Source organism: Dipodomys spectabilis, unplaced genomic scaffold, assembly GCF_019054845.1.
Source record: "Dipodomys spectabilis isolate Male_0828 unplaced genomic scaffold, ASM1905484v1 ptg000297l, whole genome shotgun sequence".
NCBI lineage: Eukaryota > Metazoa > Chordata > Mammalia > Rodentia > Heteromyidae > Dipodomys > Dipodomys spectabilis.
Genome location: NW_024870974.1, coordinates 22,428,903 through 22,451,156, shown reverse-complemented (window position 1 = coordinate 22,451,156; position 22,254 = coordinate 22,428,903). Strand labels below are relative to the sequence as shown.

At 53.9% G+C, this 22,254-nt stretch overlaps 1 protein-coding gene across 3 annotated transcripts; it reads left to right on the top strand.

Moving 5' to 3' along the window:
• Positions 1–61: 61 nt before the first annotated feature.
• Noct (nocturnin) lies at positions 62–15,681 on the top strand. Of its 3 annotated transcripts, XM_042701747.1 has the most exons (4): positions 243–277; positions 2,619–2,682; positions 12,837–13,115; positions 13,720–15,681. In XM_042701747.1, exons 3-4 carry the CDS (start codon positions 12,845–12,847, stop codon positions 14,553–14,555), a joined length of 1,107 nt encoding a protein of 368 aa, XP_042557681.1. In that variant the 5' UTR covers positions 243–277; positions 2,619–2,682; positions 12,837–12,844; the 3' UTR covers positions 14,556–15,681. The 3 variants fall into 3 exon arrangements, with proteins under 3 accessions (XP_042557677.1, XP_042557681.1, XP_042557678.1); XM_042701743.1 differs by lacking the exon at positions 2,619–2,682 and having other exon boundaries at positions 62–277; XM_042701744.1 differs by lacking the exon at positions 243–277 and having other exon boundaries at positions 2,611–2,739.
• The last annotated feature ends 6,573 nt before the right edge of the window (positions 15,682–22,254 follow it).

The window sequence follows — 22,254 nt, the reverse complement described above, 5'->3', positions numbered from 1 at the left end:
TCCCCGCGTCCCCTCCCGGCGCCCTCCCGGGACGCGCGCCGAGGGGGCCGGAGCCCGGCCGCCGCCGCCCCGCCGTCCCCAGGCCGCGTCGGCCCCGGCATGTATCAGAGCCCGCGGCGGCTCTGCTCGGCCCTGCTGCGGAGGGACGGCGCGGGCCTGCGCCGCCTGCCCGGCCCCGGCCTGCCCGGCCCCGGCCCGCGCCGCCAGGCGCCGCCACCCCCGGCCCCGCGACTGCTGACGGCGGCCCCCGGCGCCGCGAGGCCCCGCTCCCCCACAGGTGAGCTGTCGGCCGGCCCGGCCTGGCCGCGTGAAGGAGAAGCCGGGGCCGCGGGGCCCGGACCCCGGTACCCCCGACCCCGGTCTCCCCCCCCCCCCCGTCCCCACCCCCGGCCCTCGGTCTCCCCCCCCCGGTCCCCACCCCCGGTCCCCTCCCCCGGTCCCCACCCCCGGTCCCCTCCCCCGGTCCCCACCCCCGGTCCCCTCCCCCGGTCCCCACCCCCGGTCCCCTCCCCCGGTCCCGGCCCCCGGCCCCCGGTCTTCCCCCCCCCGGCCCCACCCCCGGTCCCGGCCCCCGGCCCCCCTCCCCCGGTCCTGGCCCCCGGTCCCCTCTCCCGGTCCCGGCCCCCGGTCCCGGCCCCCGGTCCCCTCCCCCGGTCCCGGCCCCCGGCCCGGCTCGGCCGCCGCGCGGGCGGATTCGCTGTGCCTGGGTTCGGAGCTGCTCCGGTGGCGGTGAGCGGAGCTGGCCCCGCCGGCCGCGAGGAGCGCGCGCATCCGCCGCGGCTCTCACACCGGGCGACGCCGCCCGGAGCCCGCCGCGGCCCCGCGGCCCGGGGAGGAAGTCGGCGCGGGGCGCGCTGGGTTCCCGCTGCCTGCGGCGGGTGTGGAAATGCTGCTTCGCGAATGCCCCGGTGCCTGGGGGAGCTGGGTTCTAGAACACTCTGGGGTTTAGTCGTGGCCTTGTCAGGGAAGCGATCCCTGCGTGGGGCTGAGCCCGGCCTGGGGGCTCTGACCCCCGCGTCGGGGGCTTCTGCTCCGGGATGTGTTTGCAAATGGAGACGTTGGAACCAGAGGTGATGAGCGTGCGGTAACCCCGGCTCCTGGAAGCCGAGGGTCCCCCGTGGCGCTCCAGCTGGAGGTCCTCGGCTGCGCGGTGTCCAGCCGTCACCACAGTCCTGGCTCTGCTTTCTCTAAGAACAAGGAGCGTGACATTCACAGGGGTTTACTTTGGTGTGTGGTTTGGAGATCAGAGGGGCTAGCACGCGCATCGCGCCCTCTGTTCAGCCCGTAGGTATGTGTTGGGAAGACGCGAAGCTCGTGTGAATAACTAACTGTTGGTCCGCTCACACAGACAACTTACAGTGAAGCCTAATCAACTTCTAAAAAGTCGACATCCTGCGGTTTTGCAAATAAATGAAGGACTTGAGTGGGGACAGGGGAGCAGGGGACCAGGGGCTCAGTGCTGCAGCCCTGCAGTGAGCCCCCAGAGTCAGATGACTTTTATGGTACCTAATGATTATGGTAGACAGCTCGTTACTGTGGTTACCAGACAGCTTTCCTTTTCCCTGCTGCTCCCGGTGGGAGGGGGAAGAGGTGTGCGTTCACCAATTCATTGCTTCAGCCCCCTTCATGCGGGATCCTGACACATCTAATGCCGGCAGACGTGGGTGCCTGATAGGAAGTGCAAGACTCTGCACTTCAGTTTATCTGGAGCACGTTTGATTCTTCCTGATTAAAAAATGTGCAGTAGCATCGGGGTGGGGAGAGAGTGAGGCCTCTTTTGACCACAGTGAGTCTTTTTAGCATATGTGCTACAGAAGTGGCAGTGATGAGTCTCTGTAGACTTCAGGAACTGTTTGGAGGCCGGAGAGTGCCTGCACCCTGGATGACAAGTTGAAGGCCAGCCTGGGCTACGCAGCTAGACTCAGTCTCAAGGGGTTGTTTAGGATCCGAAGAGATTAGTATAAAGTATTTACTTAGGGAAAAGCAGGAGCAACATTGGAAGGGTCAAGGCGTGGCTGAGGAAGGGAAGAGAGGCACTTTGAGTAGTATTTCCCCACAAGTCTTAAACCAACCTTAGCGTGTTTAAAAGTGCAGGTACTTGGGCTGGGAAAGTGGCTCAGTGGTAGAGTGCTTGTCTTGCATGCATGAGGCCCTGGGTTCGATTCCTCAGTACCCACCATAAGCAGAAAAAAACAGAAGTGGTGCTATGGCCCAAGTGGTAGAGCACTAGCCTTGACCTGAAGAGCTGAGGGACAGTGCCCAGGCCCAGAGTTCAGGCCCCACAACTGACAAAAAGTGCATATCTTTCAGTGTATATCTTTCAGTGTGACTGATCCCCCCCCACCCCCGTTGATTCCATTAATGAAAAAAATAAACTCCAAATTTACTTTTATGTTACTTACATGTAACCCAGGTGCCCTTACATACCCGGCAGTGTTGTAGTTTGAACTCAGGACCTGTGCTTGCTAGTCAGGAACGTTGCCATTTGAGACACTTGTGAGATAGGGCTTGATGGAGCTGGCAGCTGCTCTGTACACACACACACACAGTCTACTGAAGGAGACAGTAGTGAGTCCCCACACCTGTCCCATTTGGTAATCTCTTCTTATCTAACGTAGGCCCTGTGGCCACTGGCAGTTCCAGGAAGCTGAGGACAGTCCCTCCAGGGAAGGCAACTGCAAGGTGAATAGAATCTGAAATTCCAGCAGAGATAGCAGCAGGTCCCTGTGGAGCCTCCAGGTACTGCACACAGGGCACTGGATGGACTGCAGGCAGGAGTCCTCCCAGCCCTCCTCCCCATTCCATCCTCCCAGCCCTCCTCCCCACTCCATCCTCCCAGCCCTCCTCCCCATTCCATCCTCCCAGCCCTCCTCACTCCATCCTCCCAGCCCTCCTCACTCCATCCTCCCAGCCCTCCTCCCCACTCCATCCTCCCAGCCCTCCTCCTCTTGCCATCATCAAGAGTTGGCTGAGTTGCTGCTGAGCACCACATGTTGCTTTTTCCCTGCACAGTTTTAGAGGCAAAGAGGAGGTGGCTTTATTTCGTAGGTCTCTTGACTATGTGAGTAAGCGACTTAGGAGAGAGAAGAAAGCTTGTAATTACCCAGCTTGTCGGGAACAAATGGCTTCTGTGGGCGGCTCGGGCATTAGGGTTTCATTGCCCCGAAGGATGTGGGGGAGCAGTGTAAGTGCAGAGCACACGGGCCTCGTGAGTCACTAAGCCTCCAGCACCCATACACTCGGCAAACCACTTAGCTTGGCCTGCCTTTGCTTCATGCCAGACATCACCAGGAAAGAGCAAGTCAGGTGACCTGGCAGTGCCCGTCTACAGCTTTCTACCGCTGACCACCATCCAGTGGTTTCAGGGCAGGAGTGCACCAGGAGTGAAGATAAAAAATCAGCCTGGGGCTGGATGTGCCAGGAATGGGGGGGAGCCGTGGAGAGCATCTTCTGACAGGAGAGATGGCGCTCAAGCCCCTGTCATGGGGATGTGTCCTGTGGAGAGCTTGTGCCATTCAGAGTGGGTGAGCACGTGGGCTGTTGGAGGCGGGGTGACGTGGAGGTGTGGAGGGCTGTCCAGGCTGAGCTGGGCCGGCAGAGGGACGGCAGGGCAGAGGGACCGGAGGGCGGGAGAGCTCTTCCCGGGTTGGAAGCAGCAGCTCAGGGGATGGGGATGTGGGACCTGTGGTGCTGTTGCACTCGGTATTGCACTTCATTTGTTGTTCGTTTTTGGTTGCTCCCAGCTCCTCCACGGTGCCTTCTCCTGGGATCAGGCCACAGGAGCCCGGGCGGGGCTGCAGGCGGGGGCTGGGAGGGGAGGAAGGCTAATTCTCATCACCTCCTGGTGTGAACGTCTCTATACATTTTGTTCTCCTTCCACTAGTGAAAGAGCTTGGGAATTTTAGAAGTCTTTCCTAAGTTTCTTACTCAGGCCTCCAGCGTTTAGGGTGTGGTGAACTGTGCAGAAAGGGAACACTGAAAACCACTTGTATTCCATCATTAGCAGTATGAGAATCCATGAAAATAAGTGCTTCGAGGCTGGTGGTAGCTGTACATTGTAAACCCCACATTTGGGAGGCAAAGCATGAGGCCAGCTCAGGCCCCACGGTGCGACTCAGAAAATGACTTTGGCTGTGGGTGTGGCTCCGTGTGGAGCCCTTGCCTGGTGCTCTCAGGCCCTGGGTTTGAATCCAGTAAAATCGTTTTAGTGAGACCTCTTGGGTGCAGCCTTCCTCACTGTGTTTAGTGCTGGGCACCAAGCCTAGGCCCACAGACAGGGAGACAGGTGCTCCGCCCCTGGGCCTGCGCCTCACTTGCACCCCCTGGAGCATGCTGGGGACAGGGGCCAGGGGACAGGAAGGTGAGCGCCAGTGAGCCCCTCCCCTCAGAGCTAGCTCTTGAACTGGTCTGCATCTCTTTTAGGCCCATTTGCCCTTGGGTGCCCTTCTAAGGCATACTGCCCACTGCCAGAACCTTCTCTTGACTAGCAGGCAGAAGCATGTGTCTGTGTGAAGGGCGGGCTGTGAGGATGATCTCTTTCCAGCTTCCTTGCTGAATGACTGCTCTAGAACTCCCTACTTGGCGGGCTAAAGCACCTTGGTAGAGCGGCGTTTTGCTTGGGTACTTGTCCTCTGCCCCCCAGCTCCTCGGCTAGTTCAGACTTATGCTGTCTTCCTGGAATTCCTCACAGATTCGCTTATTGCTGGCAGAAACCTTCTTGTTTGGGGTTTTCTTGAGATAGGCTCCCAAAAGCTCAGGTGGGCCTGGAACTCCCCATCCTGGGGACTCAGGCTCCAGGCTGCAATGGTTACAGGCATGTGCCACCATGCCCAGCTCTGTATTTTAAGAATGCAAATACTTTACTCCTAAAAGAGCTCAGGAAACAGGAAGAAAATGTATGTTCCCATTTACTAATATGATCAAGAACCAACAGACCTGATGAACTATTGATGATGTGTAAGATAATCAACTCCATTTTAAGAATGGGAATTGACACTTGGCATAGCGATTTTGAAACAATTGGCATTTCTACTTTAGGCAAAACTCTGGAAATCTGTATATAAAAACTTTCTCCCCTCCCTCCCTTTTTTTGGGACAGTCATGGGTCTTGAACTCAGGACCTGGGCGCTGCCCCTGAGCTCTTTTGGCTCAAAGCTAGCGCTCTACCACTTTGAGCCACAGCTCCATTCTGGTTTTCGGGTGGCTAACTGGAGATGAGAGTCTCACGGACTTTCCTACCTTGTAGACTAGCTTTGAACTGTGATCCTCAGCCTCCTCAGTGGCTTGGATTACAGGCGTGAGCCACCAGCACCCAGTTCTTCCCCCCCCCTTTTTTTGGGGGGGGGGGGCATCCTCAGGCTTGAACTCAGACCTGGGCACTGACCCTGAGCTTCTTTTTGCTCAAGGCTAGCACTCTACTACTTGAGCCACAGCACCACTTCTGGCTTTTTCTGTGTATATGGTGCTGAGGAATGGAACCCAGAGCTTCATGCATGCTAGGCAAACACTCTACCACTGAGCCACCTTGCCAGCCTCTCCCTGCATTTTTAAGTGACTGAGAAATCTTTTATTGACTTTTCTGATGCATATATAAACTAACCGTAATTTTGTTTTAATAAAAACTTACAGAACAGGTTGGTAAGCCGTCTATAAAAAGCCAGCTACAGGGGCTGGGAAGGTGGCTTAGTGGAAGAGTGCTTGCATCTCATGCATGAGGCCCTGGGTTCGATTCCTCAGCACCACAGAAAAAGCCAGAAGTGGCACCGTGGCTCAAGTAGTAGAGCACTAGCCTTGAGCTGAAGAGCTGAGCCCAGGCCCAGAGTTCAGGCCCCAGGACCGGCAAAAAAAAAAAAAAAAAAAAAGGCAGCCCCGTATGGGCTCTTGGGCCGTATGTTGTAGTCTGAGAGCAGCGTGGACGCACATGCCACACACGGAGGTTTTGTAGACACTGAGATTTCAACGGTGCTGTCCGCCTCCCGGTCACTCAAAAGTGTGCAAGAAAGTTCATGGTTCCCAGCTCGCCAGCCGCGCCAGGCGGGTGCTGGCGCCGGGTGTGGACCCGGCTGTGGCCCCCTGAGCCGGGGAACTGGGCTTCCGGCTTCCGTTCGTGGCTGTAAAAGCAGGGCGAAGCTCACGTCCTCACGTACGGATGAGGTGCCAACAGTTTTTTTTTTTCTTTACATCTCTGAGCATTATTCTGGAAAAGTCCAATTTGTGGGACAGCAGATGGGTGAAGGAGCATCTGAGCACCAATCAGATGTGTTCAATTAAGGGGGGCAGGGGGCTCACTCAGAGGTTTTCTAAGTAAGTCTCTTGACTGAAGGCACAGCTCAGCCTTTTCTGGAAAACAGTTTCGCATGCTTGGCTAGTGTGCCCGCCCTGGCAGGGACAGGTCGCCCGGCTCGCCGTCCTGTGTCTAGGTGCTTGTATTTTTAGACACAGCGATTGAGCGTTGACCTTCACTCAATATCTCTGCTAATGCCATATGACTGGCGACACTGATTTGAACACTGTGTGCTGCACCAGCGTGCTGTCAGGGCCGTGACGTGGACGGCCGAGGAGCTGGAACTTGACCTCTGTCTGGGCTGGCAGGAGGAGCGCACTGCGGCCGCGCCCGGCTGCTCCCTGCCTTGCTGTGCTGGTGCTGGGGTGGTGCTGTCCAAGGTGCACCTGGCTCCAGGCCTCAGGACCCTGTCCGCAGAGCCCTGAGACCATGCAGGACTGGAAAGTTCTGGTGAAAAGACACGGAATCAGTCTTCATGTTCTCTCACATGTGAACATTCTGCTCTGAAGCCCAGAAAGCTGTAGTGGCTCAGAAAACGTCAGAACAGCTAACAGAGCTGTTAGACCGTGTGGCCTGACCCAGACTCCCAGTGAGCAAGTGAGGAAGGGGACGTTTACCCCCTGGGGAAGGAAGGAGGTGACTGTTGTCTGGGCTCTATCCGCGGTGGAGCTGGGGCCTGTAGCCAGTCCATAACTCAACTGGCAGGAAAGCCCCGAAGACGCTTTATCTCCACTGAACTACCAAAAAAGCCAGACGTGCTCCTGTGGCTCAAATAGTAGAGCGCTATCCTTGAGCAAAAAACAAAATCTCGGAGACGGCACCCAGGTCCAGTGCACATACATGCACACGTGTGCACACACACACAAACAGCCCCTAGGATATGGGGATTCATATCCCATAAGTCCATCCTGTGTAAGGTGTAAAGATAGTGCCACTGCTTGCACCTTCAGCCCACTGAGTTGATTTTCTCACTCGTGTACACCAGTCTCACAGGAAGGTAGAGTTGTGTCTAGCCAGTGCCGCAGAACAAGTCAGAGCCTTATCTGTAAGCTTGCTTAAGCAGCCTGCAGGCTCTGAGAGAGCACGAGTCACAGACAAAGGCAGTCTTGTCAGCTCAACACAATTCCCCAGCACTTAGTAATCTACCCTTTGTATCTTTTTCTTCTTAACTTTAACTTTTATTTTGTCATGTGTAAGAAAGAAGAGCCAGACATGGAGGGCTTCAATATTTGACTCCTTCGATCTGTATGAACTAAATATGCATATGGTCTACATCCAAATTGTGTGTGTTACCAAGGTTTTTCTGACTTTCCACTCATTTGGCCACATTTATTAAGGACTAATGAGATTAACTTTCTGAGGCAGTTCAGCGCCTGGCCAGTAGGTGGCAGCATTGGACTGCCTTTTCATTGATGCTTTGCTGTGCTGCTTACCCTTGAGAATTCTGGACACACTGTCTCATTCTTCAGAGTTTCCTTGCCTCAGCGTTGGATTGGCTTCTTCAGCTTCCCATGTGCATACCCAAATTCTCTGGTCCCCAGCTCGGACTTGTGAGAAAGGTGACAGCAGGCATGGCGGGCAGAGCCAGAGGAGCACTGTGTGGAGAGCTGCTTCTGTGATCTCTAAGTGCCATCAGTTCGGGTCTCAGCTGCCGGAAGCATGGTCAGTGATCTCGCTAGTGAAGGTCTTCTGTTGAAGTCAGCATCGTTTCCCTCATAGCCAACATTGGAGAAGTTGTTCTGTGACCTGCAGGTGCTGTTAGGTGTAGACGGCGCTGCTGTAGAAGGTGGTGTAGGTGGCACTAAGATGCAGCCAAAGGCAGAGCTCTATGCAAGGCCCTGGCTTTCATTCCCCCAGCCCCAGATTCACGATCATCCTGGACAACAAAGCCAGACGCTAGGTCAAAAATGAGATGTTTTCTTCATGTTACATTTCAAATTAAAACTGAAGTGTTTCCTTTCCAGGAGATTGTCTGCTGTCTGTCAACCTTAACGAGGCTCCTTCTAGAATGGAAAGTCTCGCTTTATCCTCCGAGGGCCTTTATATATTCTTGCCTGTTAAGGGCTTTTGTGCACAAGTTCTCCATTCTGCCAGTTTCACAGCTTTTTAAGTTTAAAAATAACTAGAGCTTTCCTTTCATGGTAAGCAGAGTTACTGTGGAATTTTGCTGTCTTTAACTGCATGTCAGAATCACCTAGTTCCAGGAATGTAAGATACACATGCTACTAAAAGTATTTTTTTAACCCAAAAGGAAAACTTGCAGCATATACTTTTCAGTTCTAAGAAAGTAAGAAGAGTTTGCTTACCTCACTCTCCTGTTAAAGACTTAAACACGGATGAGGTGTGGCTCCGTGGAAGCCTGCCTAGTGTGTGCAAGGCCCTGGGTTCGGTGTTGAATCCCGAGCAGAAGGCCCAGGGGTGTGTGTGTGTGATAACTAGGGATTGAACTCAGGACCTGGTACTGTCTCAAGGCTGGCACTTAGCACTTGAGTCACATCTCCATCGGAGATAAGAGTCTTACGGACTTTCCTGCCTTGGCTGGCTTCACGCCGCCAGTCCTCAGACCTCAGCCTCCTGAGTGGCGAGGATCAGGTGTGGGCACCGGCGCCCGGCTGTGCGTCCATCTCTGGAACACTGTCTTGGTCACTGCAGTGCTCACAACCTGCTCTGGGCCTGCGGTTTCTGGGGGCTCGTGCTGGGCGGCGTGGGGGCTCGTGCTGGGGCTCGTGCTGGGGCTCGTGCTGGGGCTCGTGCTGGGCGGCGTGGGGGCTCGTGCTGGGCGGCGTGGGGGCTCGTGCTGGGGCTCGTGCTGGGCGGCGTGGGGGCTCGTGCTGGGCGGCGTGGGGGCTCGTGCTGGGGCTCGTGCTGGGCGGCGTGGGGGCTCGTGCTGGGCGGGGTGGGGGCTCGTGCTGGGCGGCGTGGGGGCTCGTGCTGGGCGGCGTGGGGGCTCGTGCTGGGCGGCGTGGGGGCTCGTGCTGGGGCTCGTGCTGGGCGGCGTGGGGGCTCGTGCTGGGGCTCGTGCTGGGCGGCGTCCGTGCACCGCGGCTCCGGCTCGTCAAAGCGCTCTCCCCACCGCTACTTCTCTTTCCTTTTTAGGCAAAAATCTTCCCAAAGTAACTTCTCTGTGTCTTATTTCTTCCTCTCCCCACAACTCCACCGAACACACCCAAGGAAACAATGAGGGAATTGCTGCTGCCGATGCGTTGGTGGTGCGGCTCGGTCTGTGTTCCTGGACAGCAGCGCGGTGACCCGGTGTCCGCCTTGGCCTGGAAGCGCGCAGCCCTCAGACCGCACGCCGCCCATGCTCGGGCCGCGCCGCCCATGCTCGGGCCGCACGCAGCTCGGGCCGCACGCCGCCCATGCTCAGGCCGCGCCAGCGCACACCGCCGCCGCCCACCTCCCCACCTCCCCTCCCCGCCTTGCGCACACCCACAGCGACAAGCGCTGGGCCTCGTCGCGCCCTGCTGCCTCCCGGAAGCCCCTCGGGAGTGGGCCGCGCACCCCGGCCGCTGCTGAGCCGGGAATCCTGGGACCTTCTGTCGGAGCCCACATTCAAGGCGCCACAAAACGTGGCTCCGTGCTGAGAGTTATCGATCATCCAACCACTTCCAACCCTCGTGCTGGCCACCGGTTGTGCATTGCGCGTGCGTGTGCACACGCGTGCGCTGTGCGAGTCCCGACTCAGGTCACATCTCGTTTGTCTGGTGTCCTGACGGGCGTGCGCGCTCCCGCAAGGCGGTTCGGTCCGCGCGGCTCACGGGTGCGTGGCACACCGCTCGTGTGCGCGCGCAGGGGTAGATGAGGGCGGCCCGGCGGGCAGGCCCCGTCCTCGCCTGCCACCTCTGCTTCTGCGGAAGCCTCTGGCGGTTCAGGCCCCCGGCCCGGCCCCCGGCGCCCTCCTGCCCTCCTCCCAAACTCCGGAGAGACCCCCCCAGAACCCGGCTCAGACTGGGCTAAGGAGATTAGCTCTGCCAGTGGCAGCACAGCGCCCTGCCTGACAGCGCCCTGAACCTGCGGCCCAAGCACGGATTCACCTCCCGACGCTCTCCACGCACAGCCCGCTGCGCAGCCGCTGCACCTGACGCACCCACGCACAACGCTGTGACCTCCTGACACCCCACGCACAACGCTGTGACCTCCTGACGCACCCACGCACAACGCTGTGACCTGACACCCCACGCACAGCTGCTGTGACCTCCTGACACACCCCACGCACAACTGCTGTGACCTCCTGACGCACCCCACGCACAACTGCTGTGACCTCCTGACACCCCACGCACAACGCTGTGACCTCCTGACACCCCACGCACAACGCTGTGACCTCCTGACGCACCCACGCACAACTGCTGTGACCTCCTGACACCCCACGCACAACGCTGTGACCTCCTGACGCACCCACGCACAACGCTGTGACCTCCTGACACACCCACGCACAACTGCTGTGACCTCCTGACACACCCACGCACAACGCTGTGACCTCCTGACACCCACGCACAGCTGCTGTGATCTGACACCCACGCACAGCTGCTGTGACCTCCTGACACACCCACGCACAGCTGCTGTGACCTGACACCCCACGCACAGCTGCTGTGACCTGACACACCCACGCACAACGCTGTGACCTGACGCACCCACGCACAACTGCTGTGACCTCCTGACACCCCACGCACAACGCTGTGACCTCCTGACACACCCCACGCACAACTGCTGTGACCTCCTGACACACCCCACGCACAGCTGCTGTGACCTCCTGACACACCCCACGCACAACTGCTGTGACCTCCTGACACACCCCACGCACAGCTGCTGTGACCTGACGCACCCACGCACAACTGCTGTGACCTCCTGACACCCCACGCACAGCTGCTGTGACCTGACACACCCACGCACAACGCTGTGACCTCCTGACACACCCACGCACAACTGCTGTGACCTCCTGACACACCCCACGCACAGCTGCTGTGACCTCCTGACACCCCACGCACAGCTGCTGTGACCTCCTGACACACCCCACGCACAGCTGCTGTGACCTGACGCACCCACGCACAACTGCTGTGACCTCCTGACACACCCACGCACAGCTGCTGTGACCTCCTGACACACCCCACGCACAGCTGCTGACCTACTTCCTGACACGCTCCACACACAGCCCCCTGTCCGGGGCTTGGCTGACCATGCCGGACCATGTGCTTGCATGCTGACACTCAGTTTTGCAGGGCCTCCTTGTTTTTTGTTGTGTTGTTTTGTTTTTGTCGGTCATGGGGTTTGAACTCTGGGCCTGGGCGCTGTCCCTCAGCTCTTCAGCTCAAGGCGAGCCCTCTACCACTTGAGCCACAGCGCCACTTCCAGTTTTTTCATGGTTTATTGGAGATAGGAGTCTCACAGACTTTCTTGCCTGGGCTGGCTTTGAACCATGATTCTCAGATCTCAGCGTCCCGAGTAGCTAGGATTACAGGCGTGAGCCACCGGCCCTCCTTGTTTTCTTGTTGTTTGTGGTCTAGACCAGGACTTGAGCGCCTTTGCCCCTGATGCTCTCCCTCGCTGCAGCCCTCCACCCCCGAGCGCGCCCCCAGCCCCTCCGCCTCAGCTCGCCTCTGTAGACTCTTCTCAAGCACTGTCTTCGGGTGAGATCTGGGAGGTGAGGAAGGGGGTGGCAAAGGCGGGGTCAGCTCATTGGTTGATGACTGTTCTTGATGAGTTAATAATAAAGGGGTGAAAAGGCAGCTCTGGAAGGCACTTGTGGACCTTCCTTCCCTCCCGCCCTCCCTCCTCAGCCCCCACCCCCCAGACCCCACCCCAGAGTTCCAGGGACTCTGGGAAAGTCAGGACATTTTTCCTGGATGGAAAACAGCTGAACTTCCTCCCTGTACCAGCCCATTTTCTAGACTTTCTTGTGCTGGGATTTGAACTTTGCACCTCATACTTGCTCAGCTGGTGTTTACCACTTGAGCCCACCTCCAGCCCTACTTTTACTATGTTGGAGATATAATCTAGCAAGCTTTCTGCACAGGCTGGCCTTGAACCACCTATCACCGCGCAGCTCATTTTCTAGATTTTTCAAGGTCTAGCACTTGGTGTAATTACACTGCTCAGAAATGCTCACGCATCGCACAGAGAGCCCAGTCCTGAAGTACCAGACAACTGGGGTGCAGGTTTCAATCGTGTATCACCCCACAAAGGCGGTCAGGACTGAAGACATGACAGCCTGCCGCCGCCTCATGTTGTACTCTGCAAACGAATCAGGTTCCTGTGAAGACGGGAGGGAGAGGCTGTGGCTTTGGCAGGCCAGGTTTACAGAATATAAAATGCAGATACAAGGTGGCAGGAGGAGCGCATTCTCCCTCGGAGGAATCGGGGTTTGTTCGAGGTGCGCTGTGGGAAGTTTACCTGGTGGTAGGCGGTAGAAGGCCGGAGCCTGGCCGGCGCGCAGGCTGGCTGCGCAGGCGGGTGGGCGGCCGGGGCGGAGCTGGGGACGGGCGGCGGGGAGCTGACTGGCGGGGAGTGACCGGCGGGGAGTGACCGGCGGGGAGTGACCGGGCCTCTGCCTCCCCAGCCTCTCCCATGGGACACGGCACGAGCCGGCTCTACAGCGCTCTCGCCAAGACGCTGACCAGCGGCGCCGCCGCCCCGCACCCCGAGTACCTGCTGTCCCCCGACCCTGAGCACCTGGAGCCCATCGATCCCAAGGAGCTTCTGGAGGAATGCCGCGCCGTCCTGCACACCCGGCCGCCCCGGTTCCAGCGGGACTTCGTGAGCGTGAGCAGCGTGAGCAGCGAGTGCCCCAGCAGCCACCCGCCCATCAGGGTCATGCAGTGGAACATCCTCGCCCAAGGTACGCGGCCCCGGGGACAGGGGACGGAGAGCAGCCGGGCACGGACAGCCGGGCGGCAGCGGGGTGGGCAGCTCAGAGGATCGGCCTTCCACCTCCAGCTGCCAGCCCCGGCTCACGGCCCGAGGCGCGTTTTCAAGGGAGGTGGGGGCCTGTTTTGAGGCCAGACCCTCTGCGGATCCGTGTGCACACGCGGCGGCGGCTGCTGCGCTGCTCCGTCCACCACAGCACTGTCAGGTTTAAACACCATGCGCCCGTCTGCGGCGCTGCTTCGAGGAGCAGTTGAAATTTTAGGGAAAAATTTAAAAGGCAAGGACCTCTTTTATGTGTTCATGTGCCAGTTTCCTGGGAAAGGAGGGAACATGCCAACTTGCTGATCGCTTCCGTTCTTCCAGGCAGGTGTGCATGCATTAAGTAGGAAAGGCCGCCCTTGTATCCTGAGCAGGGTCTAGTTACGTCGTCCGTTCCCACACATTTAGCTGACACACATTTAGCTGACACAGTCTTCCAGCACACGAATAGTTGTAACATAAAGGAGGCTCGTCCCTGACCCCACGCAGGTCGTGGATGTGCCCCGGCTGAAGGCTGACCGGCTTTTTCTTTTCAGCCCTTGGAGAAGGCAAGGACAACTTCGTGCAGTGTCCGGCGGAGGCGCTCAGGTGGGAAGAAAGGAAGTGTCTTATTCTGGAGGAGATCCTGGCCTACCAGCCCGACATCCTGTGCCTGCAAGAGGTGGACCACTACTTTGACACCTTCCAGCCGCTGCTCAGCCGACTGGGCTACCAGTGCACCTTTCTCCCCAAGCCCTGGTCGCCCTGTCTGGATGTGGAGCACAACAATGGGCCCGATGGCTGTGCCTTGTTCTTCCTCCAGAACCGGTTCAAGCTCATCAACAGCGCCAACATTAGGCTGACAGCCATGACACTGAAAACCAACCAGGTGGCCATCGCGCAGACGCTGGAGTGCAGGGAGTCTGGGCGGCAGCTGTGCGTGGCGGTCACGCACTTGAAAGCGCGCACCGGCTGGGAGCGGTTCCGGTCGGCTCAGGGCTGTGACCTTCTCCAGAACCTGCAGAGCATCACGCAGGGGGCCAGGACCCCCCTCATCGTGTGCGGGGACTTCAACGCGGAGCCCACCGAGGAGGTGTACAGGCACTTCGCTTCCTCCAGCCTCAACCTGAGCAGCGCCTATAAGCTGCTCAGCGCCGACGGGCAGTCGGAGCCGCCCTACACCACCTGGAAGATCCGGACTTCAGGGGAGTGCCGCCACACCCTGGACTACATCTGGTACTCCCAGCACGCGCTCAGCGTGCGCTCCGCTCTGGACTTGCTCACCGAGGAACAGATCGGACCCAACCGGCTCCCGTCCTTCAATTACCCCTCAGACCACCTGTCCCTCGTGTGTGACTTCAGCTTTAAGGAGCCGCCTCATGGACTTCTGTAAACCGGCTGTGCACCGTTTTAACCACTCCAGTCTTTCACTGGGGTGCTGCGGGGAACCAGACAAGAAGGGCCGGGGAGGCTCGCCGCACTCCGCCGGGCTGCCTCCCCTTCCCTGCCCTCCCCCTCGCAGGCAGCCGCTGGAGGGCATTCGGGCCCATTTGGAAGCTTTTTCAGTTTGAGGATGCTGCAAAACTCAGAAGTTGCTCGAGCCCTTCATCATTAACAATGAGTATGCAGGAACAAGTTCTAGAGAGAGCGTTTCCATTATTTATTCATTTTCTTAATGTCAATAAGATATGCATGGCAATATTTATTTTTTTATATCTTCTTGTAAAACTTAAGTAAATCATAGCATTGTGCAAAAACATAAGACACAGACAGTGATTTTCTTAAATCTTGGCGATGCTGTCATTTGCTGGTTTAACAGTGTACGCAGCCCTGTCTCCATGAGAGCAGGCTCGGCTCCCCGATCACACACAGCCCTGGTTCCTACACGGTTTCAGATTGTTTCTTAAACAGATTCCAGTTCTCCATTATTTAGTGACTGCTGTGTATTTATACTTCGTTAGGATAATTTTGGTGTACATCTGTCAATTACTTGATCCCCCTGTTTGTATATGGCTTCTTTCACAGTAGGGGCTGTTGACCACTTACGGCAGTGCCTAAGAAAGCAGTAAGAGACTACAGATGAAGCCTCTTCTAGACAAAGCCTACTGGCGATTCACTGTAAATAGTGAAGAGGAATAAATACGTCTTCTAAAGCTAGTGCTCTGAATGGCTTGGGTTTGGGGTTTGGGGTTTTTTCTAATGGCACCAGGTTGGAAACATTCTCGGATGATGATTTCCTCCCCTTGCCTTGCCTGACACCAAGACAAACGTGCTGCTCCTGAGCATTTGGAAACTTACAGGACTACCTCAGTCATCTGATCCTTCTCTTTGTCAAGACACTGGAAACCAAAGCTTATTAATTATTGTGAAACATTACAGCATATTCTGTGTATAAATTTACTAGATGGTAACCTAGCTTTTATCTTTGCCTACATGTTTTATACTGCAACACAAATCCTAAGGGACTCGTAATGTGGCTGCCATCTGATTCTGGTTCCCATCAATTGGTAAACCTTACAAAGCACCCAGTCAGTTGTCCATCATTTTAAAATTGCATTTGTGAGAGCGTAAGGACCGCCGCGCGGCAGAGTAGGCTGCCTGGGACATTAGCCTTCACAGACCGCCCCTACCTTTGCTGGGAGGGAAGGCGGAAGGGGCATGGTCTAAAACTAATCTGGGAGCCAGAAGATTAATTCAACTTGTAGGTCGGATCTTCCAACAACAGCGAGCTGAACTGAGTGCAGTTACTCTAAAACTGAAACCCTAATTCTGTTTTCTTAAATAGGATTTCAACTTCAAACTCATTGCTGCACTGCTGATAGATGATAGTCTTTTTCCCATTAACAGTAAAACTATTTTTAATAGTTTGGGAACTGTCTTGATCCTCCCAAAACAAGGGTTGACTTCATTATAGCCCTACCATTTTGAACCAAGTATGGCTTTTTCTAGGTTATTCAACTACTGTGGCTCTATTTTAAATGGCAATCTTTGTAACAGGAAATTGGTCTCTGTTAAATGTATTTTCAATTTAAATTCTGCTCTCTAACAATCAGCATGCTCCTGTGACTAGCAGCACCGCTGGCATTGGAATCTTGCTTTCTGAAGCAGTGTCTTTGAAGGGGAAAAGTCTCGCTGTGCTGTGCTGTGCTGTGAACCACGGGCTCAAGCCACCGGGCTCCCAGAGATGGTGGAGGAGCAGGAGCAAGAGCCACAGTACACAGGATGAGGTTTGGGGTCTCTCAGACAGAGTCTCAAGATTTGCCCAAACTGGCCTGTCTCCACAGTCCTGGCACCCGTGAGAGGTTTGGGGTTTTTTGCTTTGTTTTGTTTTGAGAGAAGAGGGTCCTGAGGTTTGAATTCAGCCTCATGATTGCTAGGCGGGTATTTTACCACTGGAGCCACTGCACCAGCAGGCATAGCCATTTGCAATACTTAATTATCTCAGAATACACTTTCCCGATGAACATTTCACAAACACGCAAGTTCAGATACAAGTCCCTAAATACTTAGGCTCTCCTGTGGCTTCGTGGCGGTGGTTCTCAACACGGCTGTTCAGTAGCGCTGTGGATGCCTGGTCCCTGCCCCAGACATTGTCATTTGAGCACAGCGAGTGACGGGACGCGGCGACACTGATGTATGGCAGTTCGTTCCTCATGGCCTAGAACTCACACCATCTGCCTGTTGTGTGCTCTTGGGACAACGATGGGATCCATTCATTAAGATGATGTTGATAAAGCCAATTTTCTCCACGTTAAACATGCTGTAGTAGGGAACAGAATCTCAGAAGGTAACTTTGCTGTCAGGTTTCAGACTACTAAGCAGCAGTCAGGTTTTTTGTTTTTTTCCGCCCTTGGTCAGCCATGGGGGCTTGAACTCAGGGTCTGGGCACTGTCCCTGAGCCTCTTTGTGTTCAAGGGTAGCACTCTACCACTGTGAGCCACAGCACCACCTCGAGTAGTCAAATGGTGATGGGTTTCATGGGGCCTGTGCGCTGTCCCTCAGCTTTTAAGCTCAAGGCAAGCGCTCTGTCACTTGAGCCACAGCACCACTTCCAGTTTTCTGGTGATTTACAGGAGATAAGAGTCTCACAGACTTTCCTGCCTAGGCTGGCTTTGAACCACGATCCTCAGATCTCAGCCTCCTGAGTAACTAGGATGACAGGTATGAACCACCAGGCCCAGCCTGGGCTGGCTGCGTCCAGAAAGACTGCGCTTGAATGTTCGGAAAGGTAGCCAGCAGTGATTGTCTGTTTACGGCTGTACTGAGCCTTTCAAAGGCCTGCACTCTCAACACAGGAGCAAATCCAATGTACTGACTCTAGCACAGGGCAGACAATCTCACCTCACCATCAGGGCTGCCTTCACGGTGTTCTCAGTCCCTACAGCCTAGAATCGATTTTAATTTGGGGGGACAGAGTAGATAAAGTACATGAGTCCTGATTCCAGAGGACTTGCAGTTCTGTGAACAGAAAAGCTGTTAGGTGCAGGGAAAGAGAAGCTGCTCTGATAACTAGTTCCACTTGCAGTGTGCAGTGCCGAGAGAGAACAAGACACTAAAACAAAAGGGTTGTGGCACGCTTTGTAAGCAACCCCAGAGGCAAGATTTTGTCTAGAAAGTTGACCTGATCATTAACCTGGCTTGTTTCTAGCGATCAGAAATGTGTGTCTCTCCCAAGTGCAGTAGGCAGTGGGGTTAGCCCCTAGCAGGGGACCAGGTCTTCAATACTCATCACTTACCACGCTCCCGCCAGCGCACGCCCTCTCACATCGCCATCAGCAATCTCATAGGATTATGGGAGCATGGCCACATGTCCTTCTTGCTTGTTCCCTACCAATAGTGCTGCTCTGGTGGACTGTGCGTTCTCTTCCCCAGTGTCTGTGTACTTACTCCTCCCAGTCTTCATATTCAGAGTTCACTCCACTCCGAGTGGTTTTGAAGCCCATCTCAGGAACTTGTTTCAATGTCTCAGTACATTGAAATGGAACTCATATCTAGACGGAGGAAAGAGGCGTCCACGAGAGGCTGTCAATGGAATGGCATAATGAGGAATGGGTACCTGGAATAGTGGGGAAAATTACCTATTACCTTATGTCTGAAGCCCAGAAATGTCTGGAAGAGAAAATAACTTCAGAGTGATGAGCACAGTCCAGGATTTGTATGCCGCAGCCTTGTCTTCACCAAAATGCCACTGCATTTGAAGTGGCCACAGTGCTGTGGTAGTCTGTGGTTTAGAAAGCTCATGGTACAGAAGATACACTGGCAGCGGGCATCGTGAGAACCGTAAGGGCCAGGGAGGAGGGAGGCTAGAGAGGACACAACTGCCAGGACCTGCTGGCCAAGAGAGAAGCCCCACCCCTCACCCCAGGCGTCCTCCTGCAGTGCTTGGATTGCTGAGCTTAGATCAACAGATTTTGGAGGGAAAAGTCTAATTGGACACAGTAGTTAACAGTAAGTTAGCAGTTAGATAAACCTATCTAAGACTGGAGAGTCAAAATCTAGCCTGGAATACCAATAGATTTAGTAGTAAAAACTGTATGTATAGCAAAAACTAACTACATTAAAATGCAATCATCTTGGTAAGTGTTTGTGCCAGCCATGTGTCCCTAATCCCTAACCGTCTGTCTGCATCTGTGCCTGTGTGCTGGGATGAGTTTCAGCTCTGCATCTGTGCCTGTGTGCTGGGATGAGTTTCAGCTCTGCATCTGTGCCTGTGTGCTGGGATGAGTTTCAGCTCTGCATCTGTGCCTGTGTGCTGGGGTAAGAGTTTCAGCTCTGCATCTGTGCCTGTGTGCTGGGGTAAGAGTTTCAGCTCTGCATCTGTGCCTGTGTGCTGGGCTAAGAGTTTCAGCTCTGCATCTGTGCCTGTGTGCTGGGGTAAGAGTTTCAGCTCTGCATCTGTGCCTGTGTGCTGGGGTAAGAGTTTCAGCTCTGCATCTGTGCCTGTGTGCTGGGGTAAGTTTCAGCTCTGCATCTGTGCCTGTGTGCTGGGATGAGTTTCAGCTCTGCATCTGTGCCTGTGTGCTGGGATGAGTTTCAGCTCTGCATCTGTGCCTGTGTGCTGGGATGAGTTTCAGCTCTGCATCTGTGCCTGTGTGCTGGGGTAAGAGTTTCAGCTCTGCATCTGTGCCTGTGTGCTGGGATGAGTTTCAGCTCTGCATCTGTGCCTGTGTGCTGGGATGAGTTTCAGCTCTGCATCTGTGCCTGTGTGCTGGGATGAGTTTCAGCTCTGCATCTGTGCCTGTGTGCTGGGATGAGTTTCAGCTCTGCATCTGTGCCTGTGTGCTGGGATGAGTTTCAGCTCTGCATCTGTGCCTGTGTGCTGGGGTAAGAGTTTCAGCTCTGCATCTGTGCCTGTGTGCTGGGATGAGTTTCAGCTCTGCATCTGTGCCTGTGTGCTGGGGTAAGAGTTTCAGCTCTGCATCTGTGCCTGTGTGCTGGGATGAGTTTCGGCTCTGCATCTGTGCCTGTGTGCTGGGTAAGAATTTCAGCTCTGGGCCTTGAGCTTTTGCTAAGCTTTTTTTTGTCGGTCGTGGGGCTTGAGCACTGTCCCTGCGCTCATCAACTCAAGGCGAGCGCTCTACCGCTTGAGCCACAACGCCACTTCCAGTTTTCTAGTGGTTTATTGGAGATAAGAGTCCCACGGACTTTCCTGCCTGGGCTGGCTTTGAACTGTGATCCTCAGATCTCAGCCTCCTGAGTAGCTAGGATTACAGGTGTGAGCCACCAGCTTTCTTGCACCTGGCTAGCATTCTACTGCTTGAGCCATACCTCTAGTACAGCACTTTGCTGGCTAACGGGTCTCAAAGACTTCCTCCAACGTCTCAGCCTCCTAAGTAGCTAGGATGTGACTACAGGAATGAGTTCTAGTGCCCAGCTTACTCCTTTAGTTCTTACAACTCCAATGAAATAAGCCTCATAGACAAAAACCTTTCTTAGGAAACCAAAAAACAGTAGATGAGTTACTTAGGCATAAAGTAAAGCAAAGAAGGGTATCATGGACAATGAAATGAATTTTTAAAAGTAGAGTGAAGATGATATGAAAACAATGGAACTATTTTACAATGGAAACAAAGCCAAGGCCCTGAATTCTACATACAATACACCCCCCATGTGTCTCAAGTGGTAGAGTGCTTGACTTCATGCATGACACCCTGGGTTCAATTCCTCAGCACCACATAAGCAGAAAACACCAGAAGTGGTGCTGTGGCTCAAGTGGTAGAGCTCTAGCCTTGAGCTGAAGAGCTGAGGGACAGCGCCCAGGCCCAGAGTTCAGGCCCCACAACCAACAAACAAAAAAAAAAAGTTGCCCAGCAAATGGGCAACTTTAGGTCCTAAAGACCTAATGAGGCAGGAAAAAGCAGCGCTTTAAGCCATGTTCACGTGGCTTTTCTCCAATATGTTAAGAGTGATGATAGTTTGGAGGGGCTGAATACTAATCAGAGAGGGCACACACTGAGACATTAGCCGTCATCAGTACATACTGTCAACATGTATGCTGCCAAATGTACGCTTTAAATGTACTTGTTCTTTTAGAGCAAGAATACAACATAAAAAAGGATTTACTTAAGTGTTAATTTTTTTATTTTGAAAAAAATCTGATTTTCTGAATCAAAAAGAAGTCTACCAGAGTTAAATTTTGAATATTTTGTTTTTCACTGATCTTTCTAGATACAGTGCTCAGAACTGTGCAGTTAGCATCCAATACCACATTTTCTAAGAACTCCTTCATGGCATTGGTGATACTGATTTAAACCAAAGAATTTAATCATCACAGAAAATCTAAGCAACAATGGGTTTCAAGAGTTAAAAACCAGATCTCTTTTAAAAACAGATTTTTTTTTAATTTCTGGGTGACTCCTGTGTGACAATTCCAACTGAATACAATACCTCCCAAATCCAAGTCACATTATTTCACTTTTGATTAAAATTTATCTATAGCTGTCTTCTACATATAAAGAGTCTTAGCAAGTGTTAAAAAAATCTACAAGTGCCTGTCTTTGCTTAAGAAGTATGGTCTAACAATCTTTGGGGCTAGGAATGGGGCTTAGTGGTAGACTGCTTGCCTGGTATGCATGAAGCTCTGGGTTGATGCCTCAGCACCAGAAAAACAAAAAGCCAGAAGTGGCATTGTGGCTCAAGTGATAGCGTGGTAGCCTTAAGCAAAAGCTCAGGGACAGTGCCCAAGCCCTGAGGTCAAGCCCCAGGTCTGGCCAAAAAAAAAAGTCTTTACCCTAAAGGAATATTGGAAAAGACAAGACTAAAACAAAACCAATTTTGAAAGCTAGGAGATTTATTTAGGAAATGTTTCTAAAAGGTGATAGAATAAGATGAATGCCCAAATGGGACAAAAATCAGTGATTTTCTTGAGGTATTTATTTTTAAAATACCATGAAGCATGTTTATGGAAAAATAAACGATTAGAAATGCAACTTTTGTAAAAAGTATTTGTCAGCCTAAGTAGAATATTAAATGCACACTTACAGCCCCCAAACAATAACAGTTCATCCAAATTTCTAATAAAGACTTCTCTTTAGAGCAAAAACCCATTAAAATTTAGAATGCTGACATAATTGGAAGTATGACATTAGGTAATGCCATGTAACACTTCTGATACTTTTTCTTAATCTGAAAAGGTCTAGAATGTTCTTTTTACCCTGAAAGGTCTGATTGGGGCCGGGGGAGGGGGGAGGGGAGGTCTCATCTGAAAGGTTTTTGTCTGTGCTATGACTCAAACTCAGGGTCTTGTGCAATGTGAGGTAAGTACTGTTCTGCTACTAAACTACTCTGAATTCACACTCTTCAAGTATGCCCAACTAAAATAAACTCATTTTGGTAGGGAGACCATTATAGTTAATAAAAAGTAGAAGAAAACAGCAACATGCAGATATCAGTCAATGTTAACAAAATGGAAGAATAAGATATGTAACTAAAGCAGCGTTGTCTATTTTGGCTTTGGAATATTGCTAAAAATGTCACCAAACAGAGCACTAGCCTCAGGGACAGCACGCTGGCCTTGAGTTCAAGCCCCAGACTGCAGACACACAGACACACCACACACACACACACACACAGAAATCACCAGAGACCAAAAC

What these genes read in the sequence shown, in the direction of transcription:
- Noct (XM_042701743.1), top strand. Translation starts at nt 100, where the DNA reads ATGTATCAGAGCCCGCGGCGGCTCTGCTCGGCCCTGCTGCGGAGGGAC. An exon ending in GAGGCCCCGCTCCCCCACAG is followed by an intron (nt 278 to 12,836) that starts GTGAGCTGTCGG and finishes CTGCCTCCCCAG; the next exon opens with CCTCTCCCATGGGACACGGC. An exon ending in GTGGAACATCCTCGCCCAAG is followed by an intron (nt 13,116 to 13,719) that starts GTACGCGGCCCC and finishes TTTTCTTTTCAG; the next exon opens with CCCTTGGAGAAGGCAAGGAC.